This window comes from Musa acuminata, chromosome BXJ3-8 (assembly GCF_036884655.1).
Source record: "Musa acuminata AAA Group cultivar baxijiao chromosome BXJ3-8, Cavendish_Baxijiao_AAA, whole genome shotgun sequence".
In the NCBI taxonomy this organism is placed as follows: domain Eukaryota; kingdom Viridiplantae; phylum Streptophyta; class Magnoliopsida; order Zingiberales; family Musaceae; genus Musa; species Musa acuminata.
The window spans coordinates 9,857,669-9,881,390 of NC_088356.1; the positions used below are offsets into that span (position 1 = coordinate 9,857,669).

Here is a 23,722-nt window from a genome sequence, read left to right on the forward strand (position 1 = left end):
CTGGGAGTGGCGAGATCTCATCCTTCTCCTCCTCCGTCTTGCTCTCCGCAGTGGGAGTCTGAGGCGTCCACTTTCGTTGCCGAGGTGCTCCTCTGCCGGCTCAACTGCTCGTCGTGGGATGTGATGGCCGATCTGCAGCTCTTCCAGGTTAGATCAATCCCCACCTCGTTCCCCTTAAACGATCCTTGCTATCTCTCCATGGGGTTTCTTTACTCTGCTGCTCTTCTCGTCACGTCCGTTTCTGTGCCCAATTCGTTCGTCTTCGAAGCACAAAAGAAGAAGAATCAACCAACAACGATTACAAGCTGTAGGAGTTCATATTTTGATTCCTATTTTAGTTAGGGCTGTCGCCAGCACCGCAGAAAGTGAAGATAGGAAACCTTAGATCCATCGGTCTCGATCCGACATTTCCATTTGCCTAAAGGGTTATATTGGTCCGTTCACGTTCCTTTTCTTATTTTTATTCTCTCGCTCTCGACTCAGTCCATCACTGTCGCACTCACTTTAAGCCCTCCTTCAGCCGGACTTTGCGTGACTCACCATCCAAGTAGTAGACACATCATATCAGTTCGAAACATGATAGTCTTACCATCGAGCACGCATATTAGTAGTGATGCAAATGCTATTGAGTGGAGAAAAAGAAAGCCAAGCGGAGAAAGGTGGGAAGGAAGATGAAATATGAGTATGAGTAATACAAACGTAGTTGTAAGAAGGTTGAGGTAGATGTTGAGAGTGTCAAGAAGGTTTAGAATTGATTCATCTTAATTATTTAGGTAGTTGACATATTTTAATTATAAATATATTTTAAGTAGTGGATCATGATCTAAAAGTTACGGGTAGTTTCTATATCTAATTCAATCATGGATGACATGATGAAATGAGGTAGCTACCATTAGATCCTATAAATAGGATCATAGTTCATGAAGTAAGGTAATGTACATTTAGAAATGTCTTGTAAGTGTCTAAGTCTTACCTCTTATTTAATACTACTTCAGTTTTCTTGATTGAAAGTATTCTCTTTTAATTGCATCTTAGTATTATGTTTTTATCATTTCCTTGCTTCTTCTTCCTTAACATTTGTAGTATCAAAGCTAGGTTTCAATTTGAACTAGGCATTATAGCTTTTAATGATAATTTCATGTCTCAACCCCTTATTATCATTTTCTCGGGAAATGCTATGAATTTTGGAGTATCAAGATAAAGACTTTATTCAGGTCTTAGGATCTTTGGGACTTAATAGAAAATGTATATACAGATCCAGATGAAGAAATCAAGTTGAGAGAGAATTGAAATGACTCAAAAGTATTATTCTTCATTCAACAAGTTGTACATGAGACAATATTCTCAAGAATTAAAGCTGCAAAACCTTAAAACAAGCTTGATTGATACTTCAAACTGAATTTCAAGGTTCATCAATGATGATTATGGTAAAACTTCAAATCCTTCATCGTCGGTTTGAAATTTTGTTCATAAAAAAATAATGAATCGGTGTAAAAAAAAAATTTCTTGAGTAACTAAAATTGTTAGTCAAATGAAATCTTATGGTGAACATCTTTATGATAATTGTTATAAAAGTTTTAAGAAATTTAGCTTCAAAATTTGATCATGTTATTATCATAATTGGAGAGTCAAAAGATTTATTTACATTTTCATTTGATGAACTAATAGGTTCATTATAAGCACATGAAACAAAGTTGAATAGGACCACTTGATAAAAGTGAAAAAAAGATATTTCAAGTTAAGGGGAAGTCTTCTACTTCAAAAGAAGAGACTCAAAAATCAACAAGAAGAGAACATGTTAGAGGATGATTTCATGATAGAGAAAAAGGAAGAGGAAGAGGACACTTTGATGGGCATGATGAACAAAAGTAATCGAATTATGATAAAAAAAAACTATAAGCATAGAGTTCAATGCCCCACTATTATAAAAAGTTTAGTCACATGAAGGTAGATTATTGGAAAACAGAAAAATAAGCAAGCTATATGAAAAAAAATGAAGAAAGTAGTTAGTTGTTTATGACTTATTCATAAGTTGATATATCAAATGATATTTGATTTTTGGATAGTTGATGTTCTAGTAATATGTCAAGGATAAGATCAATATTTAAAGATATTGATAAAACTCACAAATTGAAAGTTAAACTTGGAGATAATAAGCAAATCCAAGTGGAAGAGAAATGAACAATTGAGGAGAAGATAAGTCAAGGAAAGATAAAACACCTTGATAATGTTTTCTTTATTTCTAATTTATCACATAACTTGTTGAGTGTTAGATAATTGATTGATGATGGATATTGAGTTATATTTGATGATGGTTCATGAACTATTAAATTAAAAAATATGATTTAATTACGATATATGTTTGTATGGCGTAAAATAAGATATTTTCATTTGATATTTTAAATATTAAAAAATATGTTCTTATTGTAACGTAAAAGAATGTGTCTAACTTGTGGTATTTAAGATGTGACTACCTTAACATTAAGGGTTTAAGATTGTCAAATAAAAAAAATAATTTTTGAATTGTCCAAAATCAATACACTTGATGTATACGAAAGATGCATTTATGGCAAACAAAGTAAGAAATCATTTCCTATTGAAAAAGCATGGAGAGTATCTAATTGTCTTGAATTAATTAATGCTGACTTATGTGGACCTATGAATATAAAATCATTTAGTGGAAGTCGATATTTTTTATTATTTATTAATGACTATAGCCGCATGAGTTGGGTATATTTTTTGAAACTGAAATCTAAAATATTTGATAATTTTTGAAAATTTAAGGCACTTGTAAAAATACAAAGTAGAAGATGCATAAAGACACTTCAGATATATAGAAGTGGTGAATTTTTATCTAATGAATTTATTTATTTTATGAAGAAAATAGTTTTCATAGGAAATTGACAGCACTACATACACCGAAGCAAAATGGTATTGCTGAACGTAAAAATCAAACTGTCGTTAAAATGATAAGAAGTTTGCTTAAGGGAAAGCATCTTCCAAATCAATTTTTGGGTAAAAGCAGTTGTAATAGTAGTTTATTTATTAAATATTTCACCAATAAAAGTTATTATAAATCAAATTCCTATTGAGGCTTGGTATGGTACGAAGATAAGTGTAAGCGATCTAAAATTTTTTGGTTGTATTGCATATATTTTAGTAAATTCATAAAATCATCATAAGCTTGATGAAAAATCTAAAAAATATATTTTAATTAGTTATTCCTTATAATACAAAGCATATTGATTATATAATCATGTTAGTGGTAAAGTTATTATTAATAGAAATATTATGTTTGATGAAAAGATAAGTTGGAATTGGGAGATGAATAAAAGTGAAATATAAATTCAGATTACAGCATAACTAAGACATTCCATAGAATCAAGTGACAAATCCTACTTCAATAAATTTATCTTCAACCTCCCCTAGTAGCTGTTCAAATTCATCAAGTGATTCCTCAAACCTCTCTAGGAAAATTCAAATCACGAAAAAAAAATTATAATTCAATATTTGTTTTGTTTATTTCAAATCCTATAAGTTTTAAGGAAGTAGTTGAAAAAGATGAATGACGAAAGACAATGAATGAGGAAATAAGTATAGGGAAATCTAGATGCGACATCAAATACGCAATGACAAAACAGAAAATAAAATCCCTAAATTTTTCAAAAATTATGTTAATTGTCGTGCGAAGATTGGTGCGCAAAATCCACAAAACCAAAAACTGCATATATGAAAGATTGTGTTACCTAAGGAGATCGTTTATTTCTGAATCCCTACAAATCTGTAAGAGAGGGTGAAGGAGGTCAAGCGTCCTCCTATTTAGCGATGATCCACAGGGTAGGGCTGTGACGACGCTCCTCAAATCTCTAGGCCTGCTATTTGAGGAGGAGAATAGGAGAGGAGAATAGAAGATGGCAACCAAGAAAAGCTTTAGCCTATGAACCTTTGGTTCCCTCATATTTATAGAGGTCCCATATTAACTTAACCCTAATGGATCCTACTCTATTGGGTATTGGATTTCCATCCAACTACCCAAGCCTCTTATATTAATGGATCTCTATCCAATAATCTCTCATTGGCTCTTATTGTATCTCATCCATAGGATCCAATGATTTAGTGGCTTATTGGATATCTAATAAGATATAAACTTCGGTGGATATCTCATATCCGAATCTCTACTCGTCGTAATGCCTACCATATGTGTGTGACCTTTGAGGCCCAATATCGAGCTGGTTGTGAGTTATACATGTTAGAACTCCTTCTGACTCAATGAATTATTATCTCTAGAATAATTCACTCGACTCATCGACTACGGACGTACTATGCCACTACGTAATAGTCCCTAGACAATACAAGGGAATCCAATCCATTTGGATATATTTGTCCTCAGTTAATGTATACCTATGGTCCATCATCCATCTAATATCCTAGAGACCGTATACTAGGTATGGTGCTGTCAGACTCATACGATTTCTACTCCTATAATTAGATTCTCTTGGAGAACTCGTTCTCTCTCAGTTTGAATGTCCATAGCCAGGGATTTTTTTGAGCAAGAATACATGAGATATTCCTCTCATGACGTCAAGAGCGGATGATCCTTTATCGACACTCAATAACCCTCGTAAGGTTGACTACCACTCCGGATGACCGGTTGTGATAGATTTGAAACATCTAAACCTATAAGTTCGGTATCAAAGAGTAGAGTACTCATACAGGACATCCTTGGTGTCTCAAGTCTAAGGACCATATACACCAGTGGGACAACGGAATCATTGTTTGACAATGAGGTATTATTAATCATTCAACATTCCATGAGCGGATCAATCAGTGAACTCATTCTCTAATGAGCACCTGCACCACAGTCCTAGTGTCCCTACATGAGCAGCTATGAGATCAACTACCTTCATCATATGTACGGGTATATAGTACACCAATCTGTCCGATTATCTCGATTTCCTTCTCGAATAACCTATGACCGAGATTATTTAGGATCTATGTTTAAAGGTAAATCGGTCTCATTATCATGATCTCATCACGATCCGATTCCTATTATATGTATGTATGTATGTATAAAGTGATAAAATACTAAATATTATAATGAGTAGAGTCACATGTGATCGACTTGCAGGGCACCTATGACCAGTAATAAGTCAATTGAGAAAAATGAAACTCGGGAGCTAATGGATCTACCAAAAGAAAAGAAATTTATTGGATTGAAATGGGTATTCAAAATAAAGTATAATGCAAATGAAAGTATCCAAAAGCATAAAACTCGGCTTGTAGCAAAAGGACATTCGCAACAATAAGATATTGATTTTGATGATAATTTTTCTCTGGTTGTTCGATTTGAAACCGTGAGAATTTTATTGGCTTAAGCTACTCACTTAGTTAGCCTATTTATCAATTTAATATAAAATCTACGTTTTTAAATAATGATTTATATGAAGATATTTTTGTTACCTTGAAGGTTTTTTTTGTTAAGAGATAAAAAAATGTGTATATGTTAAAAAAAGTTTTTTATGGGCTTAAACAAGCTCAAAGAGCATGATATAATAAAATTAATTATTATTTTCATCAAAATAGATTTAAGAGGTGAATGAACCTATTTTTTATATAAAGAAGGAATGTGAACATAATATTCTTATGGTTTGTCTTTATGTTGATGATGATATATATATATATATATATAATTTAATTTTTTAAATAAAATTTAAAAAATATATGATGAATAAATTTAAAATGTCAGATCTAAAATTTTTATATTGGAGATGAAGTAAGGATCAAATAAAATTTTTATTTCACAAAAAACAATGTAATCGATCTACTAAAGAAAAAAAAATCTAAGGTCGACATGACACTCGCATAAGTCATGCAATTACTATCTTGGTCGATCGCATTGCTGTAGCCATGATAACGTGGCAGGCGACGACAACCGCAAGTGTCGGAAGCAAAAACCCAATGCTTAGATTGGAGAAACTCTCATAATGGAACTACTTGGATAAGATATATAATGAAATTAATTGGATTTTGATGATAGATACTAGCTAATAGAAAAGAAGTCCATATTATAGTATGAATGCTCTTGATTGGAGAAACTCTTACAATAATTTATCTTAGACCCTCTACTCTCGCTTATAAATAGATATGACCTCTAGGGATAAGATGATGTATGTTATGCATCTTATAGAGGACGCAACTAAGATATTACAGTTTCTCTCTCAATCTTCCTAAATCATCAATCTAAGTGGTCATATGAAAGGATATGAAGATGGAAAGGATATGAAGAGGAGAAGGAGAGTCTAGTTCTTTGCCTATTATAAAGATGTCTTTGCATATTATATAAAGATGGTATCTTTGCAACCGGCGAAGATACCATCTTTGCCGGCAATAGCAACCGCAGGTGTCGGAAGGAAAAAGCCAATGCTAATATGTACTACTAGTTTTTAGCTGCAGCAGTGGTAGTTTTGCTGCTAGTGAAGAAGATGGGAGAGAGAATCCGGAATCCAGGCAGGCGTAGTTCGCTTACTTCGCTGCTGTGGTAAGGCCACATGCGGAGATTTGGATGTCTCGTTACAGCTGCAGAGAAGGTGAACATCTTTAAAACGGTAATGCAAGTCTCTTCCAAATGGTAAGCTTGTTGGTGGTGATTAGGTTCAAGAGAAGCTGCTGCATGATGCATATTTTGTGGCACGAAATCTTCGATCTGTGGTAGAAAGGATCCAACATTCATTTCACCTGCCTTATCATTGGATTTCCCGAGTCCCACATCATCTCCTCCTCCATTCAAGATGTCAAAACGCTTGAAGACGGATATTGCACTTCATTTCCCCTGCGATTAGTTACCGCACCTTCATCGGACTCGGTTTCAGAATCATCTTATACTGAAGATATAATAAGAGGAAGAATTCTTTGATGAACTTTGGCATTTAAATCCAGCATCATCCTTTCAATACATTTCTCTTCAACACACAGTTTCGATAGTGCAAGACTGTCCGTCAAACAAACCGATTCATCGACAGACAACAATGTTTGCAATCAGACTACCGTTGCTTTCTTCTCAGATCAATAACAATTACGCTTATATTGTCAGCGCTTTTCCTTCCCAGCGCAAGCCTAGCCAACAATGTTGCTGCAAGAGAGCATCGTGCGTCAGATGCTTGCTCTTCCTCCCTTGTGCCTCTGCTGTCTCCTCCGAGGGTGTCCTCGGATTCCCTTGTCGGATCTGCCTCTTCCAAGCACCGTCGAGCTACATCACATGCAAGATCATTAGGTAAGACGTCCCACAGCCCATCGCTCGCGACGATCAGGCATTCGTCTTCGCCTGTTCTCTCCACCACGCGGATCTCCGGTTCAGAAATCACAGAAGGCTTCAAGTACTTGTCCCCTGTGAAGGAGCAATCAATAGATTACCGCTTGATACTTGCAACAGACACTGACGAACCACAGTTACATTTGGCAGCTGTTGCCTTCAGTCATACTCCTTAGAATTATGCATGGGAATAGTATTATACAGAAACAAGAACGGATTGACAAACAGAAACAGAATCATGCATCGCAATAGTACTAGTCAGAAACAGATACAGAAGAGCAGATTAATAATAAAGGCTTTAAACATTCATGGGTCCCTAACCCATCAAGATATTAGGTGCACAGGTGGTTTCACCTTGCATTGACCTTTTTTGAGAAAAGGGTGACGTTCTACCACATAGCCAAATTTAGTGAAGTCCCTTCTTGGACTTTTCTCCATGCTATATAGTAAGCATTTAGTAGTTAATTTGCTTGCAAGTTTTGTTATAGTATGTCCTGTGTACCAGTCCCATTGTTTCAAGTATCACCATGACTCATCAATGACTCACTCTTCATAAAAAATATATCATTCCCCCGCACCTAAACTTAACCTTCCGACTTCCAGTCCTCTAGGAGAGAGCTAGCAGAAAGAATATCTTTAAGTGTTAGGTTGCAACTTGTTGCAACGTTTGTTCTCTCTTCTCATCTTAGCCTCCCAACATTTAATATGTACTTCATCGTGGCAAATTCAGACTTGGACAAGAAAATGGGTCCTAATGGATTGGAGAACAATTAATCTCATGAAAAATAAAATCATGTCCCTTTAAGTGTCACCATAGCAGGTCCCGCTCCGTACTAATGGATTTACTTGCTTACTCGTGATGGATTTACTTGCAAGGCTTTCCTTGTTCTAATTGGTGCTTGAAGCCATGATACTCAAAAAATAAGATAAATGGGTCACGATCTTCCATGGCGGGCGAGCAAAGGATCAGCTTCTTAGATGAGAACATGACTCTAGGAGATAGAATCGAGGTGCTGGTCTGATCCTGGCCACTGAATGAGGTTTATCCTGACAAGGAAATAGCTCAAGTAAACTCTACATCTCAACCCTTAATTTATCCAGGCTACACCAGATTCCTGTGTAAATCTTTATTGATTGACCAAGGAGTCTAAATACGAAACTTGTCGCAATTACTCAAGCAGTTACAACTCAGAAGTTCTACCCACATCGATATGCAAAGTGAATAAAAAGATTGGTGGTGATCCTCTTCTAAATGTGGTTATGATCAATCATCACAAATAACAGACCATCTACTTTAAACATGTGGTTCTGTATGAACTCAAAGCAAAAGTAACATCGCAAACTTGTAACAATCGAGACTGGATTCAGCCGACACAAAATAAAGCAGCAGAAATAGTAATCCACAGGAAAATATTGTTCAACTCTCGTGTTTTATTGCCCACATTCTACCTATATTAACAAGAAACCTTACGAGCCATCAGAAATATAACTTACTTTTACCAAATTACATGTAACGTTAATGCTACTATTTTGAACTGAATTTGTGTTTTAACCATCAAATCATTAATTTCTAATGACCATTTTCAGGGAAATATAACTGCTCACACTGAAAAAAAAGAAAAGCATGCAAATATCAACCAAGTTTCGACAACTTTTCAGTAATTATTTTTGTGTGTGCATTTATAAGCATAATCTCTCTATAAAAGATTTCTTTTTATGGTGAATAAGTCCGACAAAAAAGCCTAGTTCTATTATACAATTGTACCACCCACGTCAATCGTTTATCCTAAGGTCCATCTGACTTCTCACAAATGTCAATTGTCGATCTTACTTTTTTTTTCAAGACTTTACTAGTCTTAGTAATGATTTATTATGGAAATAAAAGGACAGACATAACAGGTAAACTTAATGCATACTGTGCTGCTATCCTAAGACTGTTTAGCCAATAATTGGCAGCATTGCTTGTGCTTAAAACACTAACATGTAGGAAAACATGAAAACGACAGGAGATGGAAAAGGAACACAGATATTACCAGAAGATAGACAACCTTCGCAGATGGACATACAAATTCGACAAGTATGATATGATATGAAGTTAACCATAATAGTGGAAATTCAGAGTAATAAACTGACTAGGAGAGATGTTACGTCCAAGGATTCCCGATTTATGAGTAGACCTCAAAATGAAGTTTCGATTAATTCACCCTTTTCATGCATTGATCCGGTTTGCTATGCTAGATAATTAAAGGGATATGTCCCTCAAATTATCTACTTGATCGAATTGCCAGAACCGTCAGGCTCACCAGCGGCTAGCGTAAGATTTTCTACCGACACTACTGGGCAGGCACACAGGAACCTAAAAGGCAATCGCAAATATAACTCACAATCAGGTTTGGCTTTTTCTTTGTGCATTAGATTTTGCTTGATAATGTCGCCTGCTTTTCAAAAACATTTGGAACGACAATAAGAAATTATGTAGCAGATGGCATTTCTGAAACAAAGATACAAATCATACTCATACCTAACGCCCGTGACATGGCCAGTATGCCGTGGACGCGAGCTCCGTTCAAATATATCACCCGTCCCCCGGCCGCTTCTATCCTCGCCAGCTCATCCGGTCGGTCCGGCTGCCAAATAATTAGTTTTTAGTACCTCAAACCCTAACCCCAAATATCAGACAAGCGTTACCATCTACTATGGCATATATCACCGTTTCCCGAATCCCGTCACCGCGCGCCCCCGTCAACAACGTGTCGGTTCGAGTGACACGTGTCGCATCGAATCGAATTTACTAGAATATCGTCTCCCCAAGTCCTCACGAAAACCACGTGGCGAGAGGTGGTTGCACTAGAAGCAATGGTCCTTTGGCCCTTTGGGACCCGCGTGATAATTGCAAGGAATGCCACTGGACTGACCTTGTGGTCGGAGGAGAGCGGCACCGCCCGGCCGCCTCGGCTGAGCACCGTCCGAGAGTCCCCACAGTTGGCGACGAAGATCCGACTACCGCCGACGATCGCTACCGCCGCCGTGGACCCCACAATCTCGGACTCGATCCCCGACCGCTCGCAGCCGCACGGTGGCATCCCGACCTTCCCGCACGCGCAAGCCGTCAGCGCCAGCTCGTCCATCCGCGCGAAGCTCCGCCCTACCGCGGCCCTCATCCACGCCTCCTCCTCCGTCTCCGCGCGGCCCAGCTCCTCCGCCAGCAGAATGTGCATCCGCTCTTTGCACAGATCTGCGACCTGCGTCGCGAGGTTCAGGTTGTTCATCAGACGGCTAAGATCGCCCAAATCACCGTTTGGAACAGCTTGAAGTATGGAGTGATAAATTCGGGCGTCGGTATCACCGTCCATTTTGATAATTTCTTTAGAGGAATAAATAGATAATTTCTTTTTCTCATCATATCACAAACATTTTGATAGAAAAACAAAACCAAACATTCGAAATGTAGTCATCTTTTCCGAAAATTCGGAAACTAATCAGATTATTACTGTTCTGTGCTTAAACTTAAAATGAAGATTAAATTGCGATATTAAAGAACAGGAGAGGAGAGGTAGGGCTTCGAAACTTACGTGGGCGCCACCGTGGCCGTCGAAGACGGCGAAGAAATGAAGCGGCGGGCTGCCTTCCGCCCGGAAGAAGCCCGGCCGGACCGAGATAGCGTCTTCCATCTCCCTCGACCGACCCGAAAGCGATATTGATCCGAACGCGACGGGGTGCTCGGCCGGCGCCAACCGAGAAGTCGACCCGATCGCCCGAGCACAAGCTTCTCCGACAGAGACGGACGACGACGAGGGTGCGGCACAACAGGAGCCCTGCGGGTGAGGATGAGGAGCAGCAGCGTCGTCACCGGCGGTCCGGCTCCGCTTCTGGCCCACGGCGAATCCGAAGGGGTCCGGCTCCTCTCGCCGCTTTCCTGTCATTCTTGGACTCGGCGGGGGATCGTCTTCGCCGGCAGCCTCGAGACGGCCGATCTCGAGCCGCCGGCGCCCCGAGGACTCGCCGTCGCCGGCCATCTTCTCGATGCAAACGACGCCCATTAAAGGCCGGAACCGGCTGAAGGGGGCGAGGGCGACGGCAGGATGCGATCCCCGCCGTAGACCATCTCCGGCAGGTGGATTTCGTTGGGAGGGTGCCTTCAATCGAACAAGGAGGACGAAGCAGGGGGGGGCGGCGTGGGGGTGGGGAGGGGGGGGGGAGAAGGTCTCGTCCTACAACGAACGGGATGTAGCTGCGTAGAGTACTTTGTGTGTGCTGTTTTGTTTGTTATGGACTCAATATTATTAAAGAAGAGATGGGGGAAGGGACGTAGCTGCTCGTTGCGTTTGTCGTGGAAGCCAGCTCGAGGTGGCCGTCACCGACCGCCATGTACCGACACGTGTACGGGTTCGACCCACCCCCTTCGCCTTTGCTCGCTGTCTGAATACCCCTCTCCTCTTTTTAAGTTGAAAAAATAATTATCTCCGTATTATATTCCAGCACGTGCATCGTACACGGCCAAATAAGCAAGGATTCAATCGACGGCTCGGATTTAATCCTGATATCACGTGAGCTGCATCCTCCGGTGGGATACCCTACGGCGGAGTGACAAATGTGCAGGATATAAAATTTGTGATGTCAAATTGCACAAGTGTGCTTAATTATGAATTATGATATCCATATGACACGTCGATATTACACCAGTGGCGTAGCACATCAAAGTTTAAATGCGGGTCAAAAGAATTTAATGCTTCATGTGACACGTGACATCTATTCCAGACTCAACTCGAGTTCAAACCCCATCTGTTTGCCCATGATTCGTAGGATCACCGTGGATGTGACAGGCCATCCTCCATCATTCGATGAATAGGCGCGGCTTCTTCCGATGAACGGCGCAACCTCCTGACGTGGCGCACAAGTCGTGGTCGGTAGCGTCACCGTCAGAAGATCCGTATTCATGATCGCACCGTTGGTCGGATACACGAAAGCAAACGAATGGCTGCGATGTGAACCGGACATGACCAACGAAGGCGCTGGTGGAGAAGATCCGCGACAACGGTTGCCATCATCACGTGCGAGCGTATCGCGACATCACACGATGCATATAGAGAGACTTGTGGGAAAACGAAAACACGATGGAAAAAGGCGGAGGAGTCGTCGGCGGGTCCCCTCTGCTCCTCCGCTGGCAAGGCGGTGGGACGTCCCGGAGAAGGAGCCGGAGGGGGCCGTCGACACGCGGCGCTAACGTTGGGAAACCTCCGTGCCGTGGATGATTTGAATTGACCTGGAGGAGTTGATTTGCCTCGTTGGGTTGAATTCGCAGCGGAGGCCGCCATAATAGAAAGGAGTAGTGATGGAAAGGAAGGCTAATGCGCGCATGTCGACTAAGAGTGACATACTCAATTCAGATACCCGGTTTCCTAATGTGTGGATTTGGCACTCGAACAGTCTTTGAAGACAAAAGCTATGGTGTTGAAACCCTTGGTGCCTCACATCACTCCTCTCATGTTCTGGATGCGTTGATGATGTGCTCTACCTAATTACTCTTTTTATCTTTCGGAGAAGCCAAATAGCCCATAAAAAGAGTAGCATGCCATAAATAAAAAATTTACGTATTTTCGTGGATATTCTTTATTAAAATTACTCCTCCCATATAAGCAACAACAATCGGATACTATACCATGGATTCTTACAAAAAATTGACACTTCATTTGAGGTGGATATCCTGAGATGCATTAATTAATTACATTGAATTTTTAGGGTCAATGTATGATTATGGAGGTCTCACCAATCTAAATATATGTTCCAATGTGATCAAAGAGTAGTTTCAGATGAAGAGCCCCAAACCTGTGGTGTCACATTCTTGCCATTCCATCAGTTCTATTCTTGTCGTGTTTTGGACTTGTGATTCCTTTCAATCAAAAGGAACTTCACGTACTCGTAACATTTATGTTGATACGATCGATTCACATGCAGAGTAACTGAACCACAAGTAACACAAACTGTACAAAGAGAATACTTAGCTGTATACTGGACACTAACTTTGGTTATGGTTGATGGCCGAGCCTCAGCTCCAGATCCAGTTCAGCTCCTTCCTCCTCCTCCTGCCTCCCTTCTCCACCATGAGTGGTCAAGCCCAAGCGTAGGTCTTCACCGAAGCGGCTCGTGTCGTGTGTCATCTGCGAGCCGCTTGCCACACTCATCCTCGCCTCGTCCCTTCCGGTTGATGGCGACGATGACGACGCAGGTGGGAAGTACATGGTGTAACCCTTCAATGGCTCGAAGGCCGGAGGGCGGTAGAAGGCGCTGCAGCTGTTAGCGTACTGGTCGCGGTGTCGGTAGCCGTCCGAGTCGTCCTCGGTCCTCTCCAAGACCGAAGGCCGCTCCCTGGCTCGATCTTTCCGGTGGATGTTCATGTGCCCCCCTAAAGCTTGCGCGTTGGAGAAACCCCTCTTGCAGAAGGTGCACTCGTAGTACGGCCGCTTGGTTCCTGCGTCATCGTGCCCCGTCGGCTCCGCAGAGCTGGTCTCTTCGCTCGATGCCGTGGCGTCCTTTTTATGTCCATCTTCTTCCATCTCTGGTTCGAACACCGGCTTCGGAGGGGTGGAGGAGGTGGACGATGGTGGGAAGGGACGCCTTTGTATGCTGGAGATGGTGGCAAAGGACAAGAGAAGGGCATTGCTATTGTCAAGGACGTCGGGGTTGAAGGAAAGCTGGGGGAAACACGGTTTGATTGTCCACTTTGGGGGAGTATTCTATTTGGCCGGCAATGGCGTGTAGCTGATCCACTGCATCATCTTCCTCGACCCAGTTGGTCCGGTGACGACCTTGGAACTTTTAGCCGCGGCTGCAGTGCTCGTAAAATAGCTCTCTTACGTAGGTAGGAACCCTTGACGAGGTCAGCATTGAGGCAGACCACCATTCAAGTCTAAGTCCCACCATTCCTTTGCCTGCACTTGTTATCCATGTTTGGAGGTCTCGGCATGACCACCCCTTGCCTCTGGTTCTGTTACTGATTCATTGCACGCTTGCCTTTCCAAGTGAAGTCAGAAGGAAACCTAATTCGGAGAGTTGCTATAACATCTTCTCGTATCTGATCATTTTTATTGATATAGATATAAGAATTAAAAAAATATAAAAATAATTCTTGATTAATAGAATTCCATTTTATAGAGATATCTTAGGTCAAAATTTGTATTATCCAATAAACAATAAAACTGATTTCTTCTATTTTTTTTTGAATTTACTTTTTTTTTCTTGTTAAATTATTACATATGAAGAAGATCCTAATCAAATTTATTTAAATAAAATATAAATTAAGTTCCTCAGACATCATCATTCCTTTCGGCTCTTGTTCTCTCTTAGAATATTAAGAATGATTGACAAAAAAGATAATGACTGCTACTGGCCACAGACTGTCACAATGACAAGATACTAACGAATAGCCGTGACAAAAGTTGTTGGCTTATATATGTCGATGTGATCTAGAGAATGTAAACTTGTGTTATCAGACTCTCACTTGATGCAGAAGACTTTGAGCTTCATATTTGGTCACGAGTTGAAGCCAGTTGAACTCACCATCTTTTGCCTTCTATGTGGGAGGGTTTAATTTACGTTAAAAGAGGGACTTTTTGCTTCTTATAGAGTTAAAGAAGAGTTAAGTGCAGGCAGATGACATGCATGAATGTTTGGTGATGCTAATTAGGTTTCTACCTCGTAGGCAAGCATGAAATGCATGTGTTTACTTATGTAGGGGTAGAGATCTGAATTAGATATATATATATTTATTATCCGTGTATGAGGGCGGCACTCAGCTATACGTTCATCTGAATCGGACACAACTGGAAAGGGCTCCCTCAGCATCATGTCCAGATATGCTCTTCTGGACATTCTTACTGTTGTTTTCCTCTCTCATCCCCCATCTGCGGTGCAGCTTCTCGTTCTCAAAGAAGAAGTCAATGCGGTCATTTTCGCCAGAAAAGGCTGATTCGTCAAGCAGGAAGCGATCCGTGAGAGGGAAGCTTGTGGTTTATTGTAATGGAGTGGAGGCTTGTTAAGCTGAGGTAAGGGTTAGGTGGCTGGGGAAGAACCAAGGATGACTTGCTCGGGGAGAACAAGAGAACACCAGATACAGAACAGAAGGATAATAATACTATTAGTCTTCTCATCATACAATAATAATAATAATAATAATAATAATAATAATAATAATAATAATAATAATAATAATAATAATAATAATATATTAATAATAATAATGGTATTTAGTGTGAGATTAGATTATTCCACATGGACCAGATCAGATTAAGATGGAGCAGCTAGAAGTGTCACGTTATCCAATCAGATCTACAAAACGGGTCGATCCAAATCCATCTCAGTTGAATCCAAGTCGTACGTAATTATTTTATTTTATTTTGTCTTGGAGAAAACTAATTAATTTTTGTGTCTTGTTCTTGAGAGAGAGAGAGAGAGCAATTCAAATAGAAGAGGAACACAATCCGACTTAATATTCTCTAAGCATAATCTTTAACAGCATCCGATGGGTGTCATGGAAGCATTGTCGACCGATAGGCACTTACCAACATCCGCATGCAACTTTTGAAAGCATAAAAACGACCGATAGGCACTCCCCAACATCCGCATGCAACTTTCTAAAGCATAAAAATATGTAATATATTGTATTAAAATATAAAAATAAATTTTATATTAAGATTGAAATCAAATACTTATGCGTGCCCTCAATTCTTAGATGTCCTATCTATTTATAGGCGAGACAAAGGGTATAGGATAAGATATTAGGAGATTTCCTCTCAACAAGATAATCTCGGAATCGTACGACTTTTAACAGAATCCAATTAGTTATATTATATATCTTATCCAATTATAAAGGGTCACAAAAATCTAGCAAAGAGATATTCAAAATCAAAATAAATAAAATAAAATTTGTTTGAAAAATAATTTTACTTAATTGGATTCTAAATAATTTTGAAAAGCATTTTATACATAGCAATAAGCCAATAAGTTCAATAAATACAATAATACTATATTAAGTCCAACTATTAATGTGAGTCATAACGGTTGTATTTCATCAATGTCATACTTCCTTCTATGTACCACAACATTATTAGTCTTTCCTAATATAGTCTATAATGACCCTTGTAATTTGTCTTATCAAGACAATCCTATTGTTACATTCAACCATAATATGCATAAACATAAATGTAAATAGGATAGTAGAAATAAATAAATTTAATTAAGCAAAAAGAATGTCAATAATAGCATCTACATAAACATGTATTACCATACCTTTTATGACTTGCTCACAAGCCCCATTCAAAGAACATGTTCTTTGAATATTTTACACCGTAAAACTTTTGTCAATGGATCAGCAATCATCATAGTGGTGCTTAAGTTCTCAATTGACACTTGTTGTTTCTGAACTCTTTCTCTAACCACTAAGTACTTTATCTTAATGTACTTGAAACCATTAGAGTAGTTGTCATTCTTAGAGAAGAAAACTGCTGTGGTATTATCACAAAATATCTTCAGTGGCCTGACAATTGAGTCGACCATACCAAGTCCTGAGATGAAATTTCACAGCCATAAAGCTTGATTTGTGGCATCAAAGTATATCACAAATTCAGCTTCCATTGTTGATGATGCAATAAGTGATTGCTTTACACTTTTCCAAGAAATTACCCCACTAGCTAATAAGAATACAAATCTTGAAGTGGACTTCCTACTATCGAGGCAATTTGTAAAATTAGTATTTGAATATCCTATCACTTCAAGCTGATTTGATCTCTTATATGTGAGCATATAATCTTTCGTTCCTTGTAGATATCTTATTACTTTCTTTGTAGCTTTCCAATATTCCATTCCTGGGTTTCTTTCGTATCTTCCCAGCATTGCAACTGTAAAATTGATATCTGGTCTTGTACAGGTTTAAGCATATAATAGACTTCCAACTGTGCATCCATAAGGAATATTCTTCATTTGATTCTTTTTTAAGTTATTTTTCGGGCACTATTTTGACTAAATTTTTCACCTCTAATAATAGGTATATCATTGGCTGAGCAAAGCTACATATTAAATCTCTCCAAGATACGATTAATATATCCTTTCTGAGACAATCCTAATAATCCTTGAGATCTATCTCTGAGTATCTCAATGCCAATAACATAGGTTGTCTCATTCATATCAACCATCTTAAAGTTATACTGATCAATAGTGTTTTCCTTAAATCCGAAGGAAGTAATAGTATTATGAAACTTTATATAACATTGTCTATAAGCTTGTTTAAGGCCATAAATGGATTTCTTAAGTTTACAAGCCCAACCTTCTTTTTTCTTTTCAATGAATCCTTCAGGTTGTTCCATATAGATTTTCTCATCCAAATCCCCATTCAGAAATGTTGATGCAACTCAAGATCATAATGAGCTAATAATGCCATGACGATTCTCAATGAATCCTTTTTAGAAGCTAGAGAAAAAGTCTCATTATAGTCGATGCCTTCCTTTTGAGAAAAACTTTTGGCCATAAGTCTGGCTTTATATCGTTCGATATTGCCCGTTGAGTCACGTTTTATCTTAAAGACCCATTTACAACTGACTCTTTTATAATTATTGGACAATTCAATGAGATCTCAAACACCATTCTAGACCATTGATTTTAACTCTTCTTTCATTGCATCATACTATTTTTCAGAATCATTACTTTCTATGGCTTATGAAAATGATAAGGGATCTCTTTTTATTCCTATATGATAATATGATTCTTGTAGATATACCACATAATCATCAGAAATGACATGTTTCCTTTTCCTTTGAGATCTTCTCAAATCTGCCAATTGTGATTGTTCTACAAGATCATCAACAGCGACATCAGCATCATGTGAGAGTTCTTCGATATTATTTTATTATTCACCCTCATCAATACTCTCATTGATTTGAGGAATAACAATCTCTCGAATAGGAGATGATATGGGAGAATTAACCTGAATCTCCTCAATATTAAAATTAATCCTTCGAGATTTTTAACTACCACTAATTTCACCATTTTTTAGAAATTTTGTATTACCAGATTCTACTATCCTCATACTATGATTAGGGTAATAAAATCTGTATCCCTTATTCTGGATAACCAATAAAATATCCTGAAATAGTTCTTGGATCCAATTTCTTTTCATGTGGATTGAATAATCTTATCTCTGTAGGACATCCCCAAATATGTAAATGTCTTAGACTGCGCTTCCTATCAATCTATAACTGAAATGGAGTTAATGGAACTGACTTACTAGGAACCATGTTTAAGATATACATAGCTATCCTAAGAGCTTCACCCCACATCAACTCAGGTATGGAAGAATAACTCATCATGCTCCTAACCATACCTATAAGAGTACGATTTCGCCTTTCAACAACACTGTTCTACTGTGGTACACCTGGTAATGCATATTGAGCACAAATACCCCGCTGTTCTAGGAATCTAGCAAAAGGACTAATATTCTGACCAGATCCATCATATCTGTCATAAAATTCATCACCTCTGACAGATCTGACAATTTTAACTTTTCTATCTAATTATCTCTCGACCTCATTTATGTATACTTCAAAAGTATCAACGGCTTGAGACTTTTCATGTATTAGATAAACATAGCCATATCTGGACAGATCATATATAAATATGATGAAATACCTTTCTCCACTAAAACAAGGAATATGGAGTAGTCCGCAAATATCAGTATAAATAATATCAAGGAGTTCTTTACTTCTTGTGACATTTTTTTATATGTTTAATTTGCTTTCCCTTAATGCAATCTATACAAACATTAAAATCAGTGAAGTCCAAATATTCCAAAATATTATCTTTCACTAATCTTTCAATTCTTTCCTTGGAGATATGCCCCAATCATCTATGTCACAATATAGAAGATCTTTCATTATTGAAACTACGTTTCAATCCAACACTTAATTGTAGGATCATTAATATTTTTGCAAACTCAAGATCCAAATTAATTCTATATAAACTATCACACAGAATTCCAGAACCAACTTTTATTGAATCATAAAATATGCTGAATTTACCATTACCAAAAGAAAGACAATATCCTAACTCATCAATTCTAAATAAGAAACTAAATTTCTAGAAATAGTAGGAACATAACATGTGTCAACAAGATCCATCAGGTGAGCCATCTCTAAGTGTAGATGATAAGTTCCCACTGATATCACTTTAGCTTTAAGAAGATTTCCCATAATGATGAATCTTTTATGTTCTTTTAGTTTCCGAATTGAAAGAAATCCCTATATGTTATTGGTAACATGAGTTGAAGCACCAGAATCAATCCACCAAGTGTTAGAAGGAACTTATGTAATGTTTGATTCGAAACATACAAATGTCGAGTTAATACCTTTCTTTTCGAACCAAATCTTACGTTTGATGCAGTTCTTCACATGTCCTTTCTTGTCACAAAAGAAGCACTTTACAGTAAAGGCTTTCTTTTCATTAGTCTGTTTAATATTTTCAGACCCGGCAAATTTTTTTGATAGATAATGCTTCAATTTTCTTTTCTTATTACTAGCTCCTTGAGTAGTAGTCATGACATTATATGAACTTTCCTGCCTTAATCTTAATTCTTCCTGAACACATATGCTAGTTAACTTATTCAAGTCTCATTTATCCTTATTTGTATTATAGTGAATCTTGAATAAGCCAAACTAAGAAGGAAGAGAATTGAGAATAAACTACGAGGAAAGACTCATCAACATTCATGCTTAATGTTTTAAGGTTTGCAGCTTTGTCAGCCATATTGAGGATGTGATCCTGAATTCCTCGAGTGCCATCATATTGAACCGTAGTTAGTTCTTTTATTAATGTGCCAACCAATGACTTATCAGCAGATTTAAATCTATCTTCAATAACCGTTAAATATTCTTTTGCGCTAGATGCAATTGATAATAAAGTCTTTATATTATTTGCAATTGTCATTCTTATGAACATTAAACTAAGCCTATCAGATCTTTCCCAAGCTTTCATTTCATTAACTTATTCTATAGTATTTTCATTAATCAAGTCTGCAGGTTTTTCAACAAGCAATGCTAAATCAAGATCCAATACACCTAGTGTAAATTTCATATGCTCTAACAATTCTGAATAATTTGATCCAGAAAATACATGGACACTAGAAGCTTAAGAATGTATGAGCGAAAGTACCACTATAAAAATATAGAATAATATTAATGTTTTGAGTTTGTCAAAAAATGATGAACTATTGATATCATCTATATTACACCTTTGGGTGAAATATTGACATATCTAGTGTTCACTCAAGAATATTTATGGAGGACTGATACTATCCTTATGGAATAGTGTTGTTACCTTTGGGTATACAACCCTAAACTGTAAGGATATCCAAAATAGTATCATCTTACCCATCACATAATTATTTGAATTAGATTCTCTTTTAGGATTATTTAAATCTCCTAATTATATGTGTCATTATGAATATTATTTTCTTAATATCAATTAGGACTAATTCCTTAATATTATTTTATAAGTCATTAGTCTAGGTCACTTTGGTGGCTACAAGACCAATACAATAATATAAAATAAAATTTAAAATATCCTATAAATGTTAAAACTTTTATTGTAATTCATATCACAAAAGTCTATCATTCCAGGCCACTTTGGCAGCTACAAGTCAGATAAAACTTAGGGAGATGAATTACAAATAATATCAAATTTCGTTAATTTATGCTAAGTAGTGCAATAATAAAATAATAACCATAATAATTATTAAATATTAATGTTAAGCAATTCAATAATAAAATAACAACCATAATAATTATTGAACATTAATGCTAAGTAGTTCAATAATAGAATAATAATCATAATAATTATTGAATATTAATCAGTAAAATAAAATTCATATGATAATCATGATAACATATAAATCATACCTTCATGTGAAAGATAAACATTATTTCATAATTTTAAATATATACATGTAAATAAGTAAATAAAATTTCAAGAATAATAATTGGATTTTAATTTTATTTACCACATGTATAATCAATAATTCATACGAGAAAATTATAAAATTAAACCATAATTTATATTTTTTTAATTAAAGATTAATTTCAATCAAATAGTCAAAATATAATCATGATTAAATTTAATCATAATTATAATGAATCATATTTATCAATTTTACAATTGAGAATATAAATTAAAACTCTTAATTTTATAAGGGTAAAACTATTAATATGTTGTTAGGACATAAATTGGAATTACTAAATCTACAAAGGACATAATTGTAGTTTGACAAAACCTTAGCCTCGAGGGTAAAATCATAAATATGCCAAAAACCCTAGTATGCCTGCGCTGCAACCGCTTGCGTGTGCAGCGCTACCGCTGCAACCGCTTGCGTGTGCAGCGCTACCGCTGCCCGCACGCGGTCGCTGCTGCAGTTTCAGCCTCCGCGCGAACGCTGCTGCCGCGGCGCTGCCACTGCTCGCACGCGGTCATCGCAGCACTGTTGCTGCGGGGCTGCCTCTACCCGTGACCGCTACGACGGTTCTTGCCCGCGTGCGGCCGCTGCGACGGTTCCTGCAGCGAGATTCACGCTGCCCAGCGCAGCTTTGTCATCAACAGATTCGCAATGAGATTCATAGCAAGATTGATTATCGGAGAAAAAGGGATCATTCATGCATCGAAACCAAAATAATAGATCTAATGTATTTGATCTCAAGAACCTAGGCTCTTATACCAATTGTAAGCATAAAAATCTATAATATGCTATATTAAATATAAAAATAATTTTTTATTCCAGGTTTGAAATCAAATACTTAGATCTAATTTAACGATGTGTATCTTTTGATGCCATCAGTTCAGGGATTTATGTTTGATCTGCAAGGTACCGTCTTTAATCCAAGATCACTGTCAATATGTAATCCCTCAACTATGTTCGCTATGAGATGGAGACGTATGTCTGTGCGCCCTTAGTCCCTAGAGGTCCTGTCTATTTATAAGCGAGAACAAAAGGTCTAGAATAAGATATTAAGAGATTTTCTCCCATCAAAGTTATCTCATATGGAATCATAAGTGAAGTTCTATTCTATTAACTAAAATATTTTAACGAAATCTAATTAATTATAAAGGGTCATAAAAATCTAACAACTTTTGTCCCCCATGTAAAACACACCTGCTTTAATCCTCCATGTTAGTGGATGCTTTACATAGACTTATATGCATAAAGCACAACACGATTCGCCGGCCTCTCGCATGGAAAGAGAGAGAGAGAGAGAGAGAGAGAGAGAGAGTGGATGTCACGCAAGTGTAGATGAGGATGACCTGACTGCTTCCTTTCAACACTGGAAGGGCAGGATTGTCATCGATGAGACAGTGACAAAGTATACAGTTAGGTCGAACACTATTGAGAAAGGTTCAGGTAAGCTATCCGAGAGGAGTGGGAGGCAAAAAGGAACGATGAGACAGGCCGAACCAGCGTGGGCAAGGGGGGATGCATCACTTGGATGAAGGAACTAAATTATCAACCTGATCTTGACCTCGACCTGCATGAGGACGATTCATTTTTACGTAATGTGTCAACTTTGTGATTCGAGTCCACTCGCAGGTGTATGCGTCCCCTCGCTGCTCTCTAGCCCTGGCCAATGGTCATGAGTTCTTTTGGTCAAAATCCAATCATGTTATAATCAAAGTCAAATCCGATCATAAATTGATCAAGATTAGACTTTCTCAAATTAAATTAAAAATCAGAGTTGACCGAATCATAATTTATAGGATTGATTTGAGGTCATAATTATCGTCGGGTTAAAATCAATTTAGGGTAAGATTTGGTCAAATTTGATTTTGACCACAATCTCCTAAGGACCCCATTCCCACGGTTGGTTCTCTCCTCTGGTTTCTTTGTGACATAGATTGCGGTATCCTCTCTACCTCCTTTGTTGGCGATGATGCGCCATCAATTGTGTGCCACACAACGAATCATCTAAATCGATGTTGTTTACTATAACACAATAATCCATCGTCCTGTGCGCTACATTGCAGCACTTCCTGGTCGCCTTTCACGTCGCCGCTGGTTATGCTCAAATCACTATCACCCAACAAGCCCTTCGATGCCACGTGAGGTGTTACGTTGCTAACTGCTTGTGTCTAATCAATGCTACATACAACCATCTCACTACAGCATCTTCACTGTATGATCGTCGCGTGATGCTCGACTGAAATCGGGGTGATGCAGAATGAAAGGGGAAAAGTAGAATAGATTTTTTTAAAAAAACCAAAGGTATAATTTTTCGATATAAAATGTATGAACTCATGATTATTGAAAAGGATTTAAATTAGCCACGTTAAATGTTAGGGATACTCTGTAATCTTCAGGTAGCTTGATCTCATAAGTATTTTTGTTAA

General features: G+C 37.8%; 2 protein-coding genes across 2 annotated transcripts; both read right to left on the bottom strand.

The window, feature by feature from the left end:
* Positions 1-6,888: 6,888 nt before the first annotated feature.
* On the bottom strand, positions 6,889-11,489 carry LOC103994522 (probable protein phosphatase 2C 68). The gene is made up of 4 exons (XM_009414886.3): positions 10,882-11,489; positions 10,225-10,551; positions 9,831-9,936; positions 6,889-7,384 (listed from the first exon to the last, which is right to left on the bottom strand). The coding sequence occupies exons 1-4, from the start codon at positions 11,347-11,349 to the stop codon at positions 7,041-7,043; spliced, it is 1,245 nt and encodes a 414-aa protein (XP_009413161.2). The 5' UTR covers positions 11,350-11,489; the 3' UTR covers positions 6,889-7,040.
* Positions 11,490-13,252: 1,763 nt separating this feature from the next.
* On the bottom strand, positions 13,253-14,123 carry LOC103994550 (transcriptional regulator SUPERMAN-like). Its single transcript, XM_018830244.2, has one exon. The coding sequence runs from the start codon at positions 13,861-13,863 to the stop codon at positions 13,336-13,338; it is 528 nt and encodes a 175-aa protein (XP_018685789.2). The 5' UTR covers positions 13,864-14,123; the 3' UTR covers positions 13,253-13,335.
* Between the last annotated feature and the right edge of the window lie 9,599 nt (positions 14,124-23,722).

What these genes read in the sequence shown, in the direction of transcription:
- LOC103994522 (XM_009414886.3), bottom strand. Translation starts at nt 11,349, where the DNA reads ATGGGCGTCGTTTGCATCGAGAAGATGGCCGGCGACGGCGAGTCCTCG. An exon ending in CGCTCTCCTCCGACCACAAG is followed by an intron (nt 9,937 to 10,224) that starts GTCAGTCCAGTG and finishes ATTATTTGGCAG; the next exon opens with CCGGACCGACCGGATGAGCT. An exon ending in GGCCATGTCACGGGCGTTAG is followed by an intron (nt 7,385 to 9,830) that starts GTATGAGTATGA and finishes GCTCCTTCACAG; the next exon opens with GGGACAAGTACTTGAAGCCT.
- LOC103994550 (XM_018830244.2), bottom strand. Translation starts at nt 13,863, where the DNA reads ATGGAAGAAGATGGACATAAAAAGGACGCCACGGCATCGAGCGAAGAG.